Below are 9,597 nucleotides of genomic sequence, written 5' to 3' on the forward strand. Positions count from 1 at the left end.
CTTTTTTCCATTGAAAATATTTTATTTTATAAAATATGTTATTGCCCTTTTTCAAGGAGAAGAACAAACGCTTAAGAAAGGAATACCGGGGGGGTGTTTGAGGAGTGTAACCTGGAAGGAAGAGGGGACAAATGGTAACACAAGGTTTAGCACATTAAAAGTGGCTTTGTTCTCCCATTGTTGTTTACAAAAGATGGCTGCAGCTTGGCTTGAGGTGTCCACCTCTAGCTGTGAGAGATGCTCAGTGTGACTCACAGGGCCTTTGGTTGGACAATGTTGGGGGTTATCCATCTACAATGGCATGTTACAAGGTTCCAGGTATCTGATGATATATCAGAAGGGTTGGACAATTGTCATTCGGGTAATGGTGTCATGAATGTATGCTGAACGATGAATGAGTTCTTCAGTCACGGCCCCCTTTAAAGTTATGTGAGATCTCGATGCACCCCAGTCTAACATGTAAAAAAGTACATTTAAAAATATGACGTATGGTCCCCCCGAATTCCAAATCATGTCCCAGATAAGAGTCTGGTATGGATTTTAAAAACATCGCGTTCCCCCTTTCACATCAGAGAACACCCCCTTACATCAGAGTCTGCAGCCTGACAGTACCATGTAAACGCACAAGGCGGTATGACAACTTGACATCACCCCTGAAGATGCCAGATGGCACCCCGGTTGAGAGAAACGGCCACATTAAGATATCTTGGTTAGTAAATTCTTTTGATATCTGAGGCTATCTTCACTTTCTACTGACTACTCACAACTAGGACATGGCTGAGCATTGGTTTACACAAGGCAAGTCTGACTTAAAAGGAAATTAAGCCAACACGCAGGGGCACACAGAGTGACATGGGCAGCAGCTGACATGCACTGGGGATCCTGGAGTGACAACCCTGCACCTGTAGACAGACACCTAGGCAGTGTTGTCACTCTAGGACAGAAAGCTACAGATAAAGCTTTCACTGGCAGGATCTCAAGATACAAAAAGAACAATATGAAGCCTGCAATAGACTGCTCGCCACTACTGGATGATAAGCTACAATATAGGTACTTTTTGGATCTGGGTTTACATAATACAACCTGTCCACCAGCCCTCCTAACAGGGCATGCAGGCTCTTGTAATTCCATGACAGCTGCAGAGCCATACGCTGTGTGGCCTACACGCTGTGTAACCAATGCCTAGCAAAGCAATAATGCCGCAGTGTGTTCAGGACTCTCCATGCAAAATGCGTTATTGCTTGCCAACCCCATTATTCAGCCACCCTCCCCTCCCAGTCAAACCTGCATCCCGGCTCCGGTGACTCTTAGGACACGTGTACCGGACACTCAGCTTTCCACCAATCACAGCCCGCTGTGCATCGGACCCGAACCCGCCCACAAGCGACAGCTACCGAAGACGAGAGAGCAGAGTACGTGACGTATATCGAACAAGAGAGGCAGTGCGGTTCCACAATGCGCCACTGGATGGCAGTAGAGAAATCAATAGTGCGGTATCACAAAGCTCCGCTTGATGGCTGTAGAGAAATCAATAGTGGCCGTGCGGTATCACAAAGCGCCGCTTGATGGCTGTAGAGAAATCAATAGTGGCCGTGCGGTATCACAAAGCGCCGCTTGATGGCTGTAGAGAAATCAATAGTGGCCGTGCGGTATCACAAAGCGCCGCTTGATGGCTGTAGAGAGAACAGAAAGTATTGCTGCGCATCAAGCTCCTGCATTTTACCACGGTCATCAATAATGGCCGCAATCATGCACCTACAGCCTAGAAAATAAGGACTGCATGCACCTACAGCCTAGAAAATAAGGACTGCATGCACCTACAGCCTAGAAAATAAGGACTGCATGCACCTACAGCCTAGAAAAGGACTGCATGCACCTACAGCTTAGAAAATAAGGACTGCATGCACCTACAGCCTAGAAAGAAGGACTGCATGCGCCTACAGCCTAGAAAATAAGGACTGCATGCACCTACAGCCTAGAAAAGAAGGACTGCATGTGCCTACAGCCTAGAAAATAAGGACTGCAGGCACCTACAGCCTAGAAAATAAGGACTGCATGCACCTACAGCCTAGAAAATAAGGACTGCATGAACCTACAGCCTAGAAAATAATTTAAAACAATGGGCGTACAGTTTGAAGCAGATATACACAGGTCCTGTATGAACTGCATTTGATCAGCTTGAACTTGTTACTGGTGATATACTGAAATTGAGCATGTCGTTAAATAAAGGCATTAATACAGGATATGTTCAGCATACATCCCATATTCAGAAACTTACAGGGTTATTCAGAAATAGGTGAAGAGTTTGGAGAAGGCAGGAGAAGTGAACAATCTAGGAAACAGCTGAACTGGAAAGTGAGCTGAATTGGAACATTTTTCCAAATCAGCTATTTTGGCCTAGATTGTTCCCTTCTGTCTTCTCCAAACTCTTCACCCTTTTGTGAATAACCCTGTTAGTAAAGAGAGACATGACATTCATGAGCAAAAATAGATATGGGTACTTTGCTCTGAAGGGGCTCAGGACTCGTCCACACCAGCAAGCCTCGTAGAACGCACATTCGCTGGTGTGTACTGACAGGTGCGGTGCTAATGTGTCAATGACGGCACATCGCACTGTTTACTTTTTCTTGGTTAGGCCTTTATTGACATGTCACAAGTGTCCACAGTTCTATCAGCCACAGCGCAGTGCAATGCAGTTGTACAGTGTTGAACCATGCTACACTGAAAAAAAGGAATGCATGCAACACTTTTTTTGCCGCAAATAAACTGAGCCAATTTAAAACAAGGCAAGTTGCCTTGTCTGTGCATTGGGGCTGCCATGGCCACCAACACATCTGGTGTGAACAGACCCTCAAAGAGGCATGTAGAGTCTGTAACTATCTATAGTACATATTGCACACACAGTCATTGGACCCACAAAATACAGTATATAACGTGAACATTGTATCTGTCATTTAGTATTCAAATATTAGTATCATATTAGTATTTATTATAAGTCCAGTCATATGGAACACTAACAAATTCCTTCAATTGCTCTGCTTTGAGTAAAAGTCCCACCAAAGCCGTCCTATAATGAGGCAGCCTGAAGCAAGTGCCATTCCTTTTTTTCCTTGGATTTCATAGGGTCACGTTGGAGTCGGCAGCAGGCACACATGGTGCCCCCTTTCCGGCCTGAGCCTCCCAATTTGCTAAGAGCTCACTGATGTCATGGGTTTCCAGGAGCTGAGGGGGATGCAACATCCAGGAGAGTTGAGATGTCTGTAGTAGCTTCTCTAGTGCCGTTTGCTGAGCCTGAGACCTGTGTTATGCCTAACAGGCATCTTATATCCACTTGTGACTTTGTGTCAGTCTCTGTACAATTCATGGAACAATCTTCTCACAGACACTCCAAATGCGCTTTGATGCCATTTGCTACAGAACCTAGTTCTGACCCTGCTGGGTCCTTATCTACAACAGATCCTGAAGGCCTTGTAATTATGTCTGAGTCAGAGGTGCAATGCACAGGCTCTTGAATGTTTACACCCCAGCCCCAGGCCCGTACAGAGGTACAGACCATTCTGGAGCTGGAGGAAGTAATCAGTAGACTGTAAGTCTTTCTATTCACAGATCCCTGTGAATGGATCTTTGAATGGATGATGAAGCTGTATAGGTGGTGCCATGCACAAACGCACCAAATTCAAACACAGACAAAAGGTTGGTGACTGTGACCACGCTCCATAAGTCATCTACATATAGGTGTAACATGAAAGGTAAACCTATCCTTTATAGAGATCTTCAAATTGCTTGGCACTGTTCCTTTTAAAGGAGAATTATGAGGCAAGTGATTTTCACTCAGCCTCATAATCTGAGCCGACATGTGACAATGAAACTGTCACAGGTCGGCTCAGTAGATTGGGAAGTGAGAGAACACATACCGTCGCTGGCTCACTTCTCGATCTATCCGTGCAGAGAGGCGTGACTGTCACGGCTCCCTGCAGGGATTCGCCCTCTCCCCTGTCCGATCCTCCAATGCTGACTGGCGTAACGGACGGGGGAGGGGGCGGGTACAGCTGGCTCTGCCTGTAGATAGTCAGAGCCAGCTGTCACTCACGCAGCTGGGTGGATCCAGACATAATTGTCGGGATCCGATACGGCTGCGGCGTCTCAGTATACCGCGGGCTGTAGCTAGCAGTATACTGAGCTTTGGGTGACGGGAGGACGCTAGTTTGTGTCCTCCCGTTACCCTTAGGAGAACTATGGGGAAAAGCCCTGACCCCATGGTTCTCCTTCAAATGATAACAGATGACCGATTTCAGAAAATAGAAGTTTCATGTCTTCCTTTCAGTGAAAGGGCCAAACCTGCAGACACCACTGCAGGCTGCTGAGCTTAAAGGTTCTTACATATTTGTGACCAGGCAGGGTGTGAACTGGTTACATGCAACAAAAACAGATGACAACAGATTCTCTTCACTTTTCCAATTTTGGAAGGCAGCCCAGAAGCTTAAAGCTGTACTCCAGAATAAGCAAATATTCCATATATTCAATATACAAGAGCCATGTGTATTGTTACTTGAATCTTGGTGTTATTTGTGTATTTCTTCCAGATCTGTGTAGCCATAACACCATGACCACCCACCTAATATTAAGTAGGTCCCCCTTTTGCTGCCAAAACAGCTTGGCTAGACCTGTGAAGGTATGCTATATGCAGGGCCGGTGCTAGGATTCGTGCCTACACAGGCAAGGTGCATTTTTGCGCCCCCCGACCCCCTGTAAAAACAGGGCATTTTGACAAGTACTCATACTTGTCAAAATGCCCCGATGTTTGCGCTATGTTTTTGTTGTTTTTTTCACTTACCTTCGGTGCGGGAGAGCAGCGGCGAGTCAGCGCTGGTCCGATGGGAGGACCGCGCGTGTCGGGATCCTCAGGCAGTCACCGGCCAGCTAAATTAGGACCCCACCTGGAGCTCCTCCCACTGGACCAGCGCTGACTCGCCGCTGCTCTCCCCCACCGAAGGTAAGTGGAAAAAAAAAACATAGCGCAAACATCGGAGCATTTTGACAAGTACAAGTACTTGTCAAAATGCCCTTTTTTTTCCGCCCTCACCCTGCAGCGCCGTAAGGCGGCCGCCTAACTTGCCTTGCGGTAGCGCCGGGCCTGGTTATATGGTATCTGGCAGTAAGCAGTCAGTAGTAGGTCCTCTAAGTGCTGTAAGTTGTGAGGTGGGGCCTCCATGGATCAGACTTGTTTTTCCAGCACATCCCACAGATGCTCCATTGAATTGAGATCTGGAAAATGTGGAGGCCAAATCAACACCTCAAACTTGTGTTTCTCAAACCATTCTTAAACCATTTTTGCAGTGTAGAAGGGTGCATTATCATGCTGAAAGAGGCCACTGCCATCAGGGAATACTGTTTCCATGAAGGGGTGTACTTGGTCAGCAACAATGTTTAGATAGGTGGTAAATGTCAAAGTAACAATAACATAAATAGTAGGACCCTGGGTTTCCCATCAGAACATTACTTACTCATAGTGCAGACTGGTGCTATCTCTTCCCCAGGTAAGCAACACACACGCACCTGGCCATCCACATGATAAAAAAGAAAATGTGATTCATCAGAGCAGGCCACCTTCTTCCATTGCTCCGTGGTCCTCTTTGTAGGCGCTTTTGGCAGTGGACATGTGTAAGCATGGGCACCGTGATCGATCTGTGGCTATGCAGCCCCATGCATAGCCAACTGGGAGGCACTGTATGTCCAGACACCTTTCTATCAGAACCAGCATTAACTTTTTCATCAATTTGAGCTACAGTAGCTCTTTTATTGGATCAGACTACACGGGTCAGCCTTCTCTCCCTAAGTGCATCAATGAGCCATCCATGACCCTGTCACCGGTTCACTAGTTTTCCTTGGACTGCTTTTGGTAGGTCCTGGCCACAGCAGACCTGGAACATCACACAAGAGCTGCAGTTTTTGAGCTGCTCTGACCCAGTCGTTTAGCCATCACATTTTGGCCCTTGTCAAAGTTGCTCAAATCCTTACACTTGCCATTTTCTAGGCTTCCAACACATCAACTAGGAATATATTTAAATGAAAGTTATAATTGGTCAGAGCAGCTACTGCTAATTGAGTTGCTCTGTGAATTATTTTCCTGGCTTTAGTGCAATCCAAGATAATAACTTAATATGAAAATGATATATTAATCTAGCAATAAAGCCCCTTCACTCTGGCTTCTTTAAAAGTGATCCTAGCACAGATACTAGTGGACATCAGAGAACCTGTAATTGAAGTGATTGTACTGAGGATTAAGTGACTAAAGTTCAGCATCTTACTTGCTGCAACAGTGCCCTCACACACTGTTTAACAGGCAATGCAACTAGCGACATTATTGCCGTATGATGAGCAGTGCAGCTATAACATCCAGGAGCTGGTCTTGGGCCTGAGGGCTGGCCATGGTACACATATCTTTATGACTTTGAGAAATCTGCTCTTGCTTGCCACTCTCTGTTAGAGGTCTCTTAGTGAAAGGTGGTACAGTAGAAAGGCATCATGGCACACTCACAAACCAGCATGTAAAACAACTTGTCTCACCACTAAGGACAATGACAGAGGTTTGGATACACGTCTTCTGCAAAGGATGTGTAAGCCGCACTGCCGCGCCAAGGCACCTCATTTGCAGAAGACGTGTATCCAAACCTCTGTCATTGTCCTTAGTGGTGAGACAAGTTGTTTTACATGCTGGTTTGTGAGTGTGCCAGGATGCCTTTCTACTGTACCACTGTTCAAAGCCCATTTCGTGTGCACCTTACTGTATAACTGGTAACAAATTGTTGAGTGCGTTTGTCGTTTGTTTTGCTCTTAGTGAAAGGGTCCCTTAGCACTTTCCAAGGTGCAGCAAATGTTCTTTCACTTCGCCACAACTTCAGCTTTTCTGGAACTGATGCACAGCGGGCATCGGGTATTGTTTTTTAGTCCGTCATCCATCGTGAATGAGGTGGATCTGCATTGCTGCATGAGGTGATTGACCTTTTGATTACATCGATGGACACTTTTTATTTTATTTTTTAATAAAAGAATCTTCAAAAACTGTTGTCGTGTGTTTTTTTTTTCAAATAAAGGACGACGATGCCGATCTGAATGGAGAAAAAGTTGTCAGCTTCTGACATGAAGTTGACAGCTTTTTTCCTCCATAATTCAGCCTCACCTGCCTCCCCTGACCGCACGTCCCTGGCGCACACTCACCCCCCCCCTTTTCTGCTCTGCCAGGCTGCTACTCAGATCAGGGGTCTGGTAAGGGATTTCTATCTGACTTACAGGGTCTGGAATTAATTGGGGGTGGGGACCCCAAACTTTTTTTTATTGTTTTTTTTTTGACTGTCAAAAGATAAAGAAAAATGTCACCTTTTTTTTCTAATGTCACGTTGCTGCAACAGAAATTAATTTGCAATTATCTAACGCACCTAAAATTAACAAAAAGTTAGGATTCGTCCAAATCCCGAAACGAATTGGTCTTTCGGGCCTGAATCCCGAAAAACAAAATAACGAAAACCCAAAGCGAAACAATTTTTCTTGCCAGCGCACATGTCTAGTCACTACTCTAACTAAGTCTGCCACATGAATTACAACTCAGCATCTGAACTTCCCACAATGTAACATTATCATTGCTTGCTGGAAGCAATGCATTATGGGCTTTGTAGTCTTGAGAAATCGAGATTGCATCACAACAAGAAGCAGGGAAAGAGATACAAAGCACACTGGAAAGCCAGGAAGTTGTTGAAAGTGAAAGCCAGCACTCACTACAAGTGTAAGACTATAACCGGCTGCTCATGTGATACTGCACATGCGCGTGAACCTATCTTCTGCATTTTCGGGAAACGAGCAATAATGTGCAGGCGCACGCAACATAAGGTACGCGCAAACACCCGCTGACGCTGGCACACATGATATGACGAAACCTTCTTTGATAGATGGGTCTATTTAAACCTGCTTGCCCTGTTGATTATTGCTGAACGGTCTTTCAGCTGGTGTGTTGCTTCCTGTTACTCTGCCTATTTTTTTTACCTGTTGCCTTGACCCGGACTGCCCCTGACTAGGCCTGATTGCTGCCTGCTCTTGACCTCTGCTTGATCCTGGATTACGCTTTTGTCTTCTGCTCCTTTCCCTCGCTGGTGTGAACTCTGGCCTGTCTGACTTCGCCTCTGCTTCCCGTTTTGGCACCACCCTGACCTCCCGGCTGGATCCTGGTTCTGTTTCTCCTTCCTTGGAAACCAGCTTCTGGACTGTGTCCTGGCACAGTGTCTATACACCCTTTGACACCCGTGCTACTTTCCGTTACTCCCTGTCTCCACTCTCAGGGGTGCTTACTGATATTTTGTAAGTGGATTGCAAAGAGGGGAAAGTGGGGATTTGATTTGATATAATTAAGTCATATACCCTCCGGTATACCCTCCTGTTTGGTCCAGCACATAAATTTGGTCAGTTCTTTGTATCCAGAAGGGAATGTTGCATTGTGAGTTACAGAGTCCAGGGAAGAGTATGGTAACTTTAGTTACCTAGAATATTTTACATCATCCCACAGTTTCAGGGAATGTTTCAAGATATGGCTATTGAAGTGTTTCAGTAGTGTAAGAAGAATGCAAAGATAAGTATCGAGTATACTATTAGAATGGGGTATATTTTGTAAGCTTCTAAGATTACCCACACTGGTGTGTTGGGGAAAATATGATATGAAGTTGATTGTTCTACCTTTGCCGCATAGTAATTGGAAATGTGAGGTACTGATAGGCCACCACAATGTCTTGATAGAAATAAGACATTCGAGGTGTCGTAGTGGCCCAAATTAATTGTAAAAAGTAATTCTGGAGTATATTGGTGGGAATGGAAACGGGTAAGACTCGAAAGGGGTAGAGAAGTTTTGGGAGTAGGGACGCTTTTACTGCCGTAATTCTACCCAGCCACAATATCTGATATTATTTCCATGCTTTGAGTAATGATCTAGTTTATCACAACAGAGCTGGAATGTTGACTGCATATAATGATTCATAGTTTGCAGTGATGTAGGTTCCAAGGTATTCCCATTGTAACGGAAAAGATACTTTGAGTAATTGAGCTTTCATATACAGCATGCATTTAATCTGTGCATTTAGTGGTGTGGCTGGAGTTGTGACTGACAAAAACTTTCAACTCTTTTCAGCACTTTTCTTTACAATAGAACTATAACTAGAATTCACCACCAAATGTCAACCTTTGTAGCCCTTCGCTCGCATACAGTCAGCCCCCAGGGCCAGTGGATTGTCTCCTCCTTTACCCTCCCCACTTTCTTACATATTTCATACATACCTTTTCTACCCAGCCCTTCCCCACGAATTTCCTCCAACACAATAAGTGCAGACCTTGAATACTAGATAGCTGTATAACCTCCGACTACAGCAGCACAGCAGCAGCTAAATACTGGACAAAGCCACTGGATAATTCACTCCATGATTAGTTATTCTCTCAACAGCACGAGGGCACATCACTCTCTTACCAACACGTCAAAACCACTTATGCAAGTTCAAATGGATCCCAAGGGGAGTCCCTACAATTTTTGCCACCTGAGGCCGGAGGGAGGGAGCGGGGGGG

The 9,597-nt window shown here is 45.3% G+C and overlaps 1 protein-coding gene across 1 annotated transcript in view; it reads right to left on the bottom strand.

Annotated features, from left to right (window-relative positions):
* The window catches only part of CDK5RAP3 (CDK5 regulatory subunit associated protein 3), a 22,543-nt gene extending 21,121 nt beyond the window's left edge, over window positions 1-1,422 (bottom strand). The window contains exon 1 of the mRNA XM_018565586.1: window positions 1,285-1,422. Within this exon, the coding sequence (XP_018421088.1) occupies window positions 1,285-1,290 (6 nt within the window). The 5' untranslated portion in view covers window positions 1,291-1,422. The remainder of the gene's footprint in view (window positions 1-1,284) is intronic.
* Between the last annotated feature and the right edge of the window lie 8,175 nt (window positions 1,423-9,597).

This window comes from Nanorana parkeri, unplaced genomic scaffold (genome assembly GCF_000935625.1).
Source record: "Nanorana parkeri isolate BGI_ZX_2015 unplaced genomic scaffold, ASM93562v1 scaffold864, whole genome shotgun sequence".
NCBI lineage: Eukaryota > Metazoa > Chordata > Amphibia > Anura > Dicroglossidae > Nanorana > Nanorana parkeri.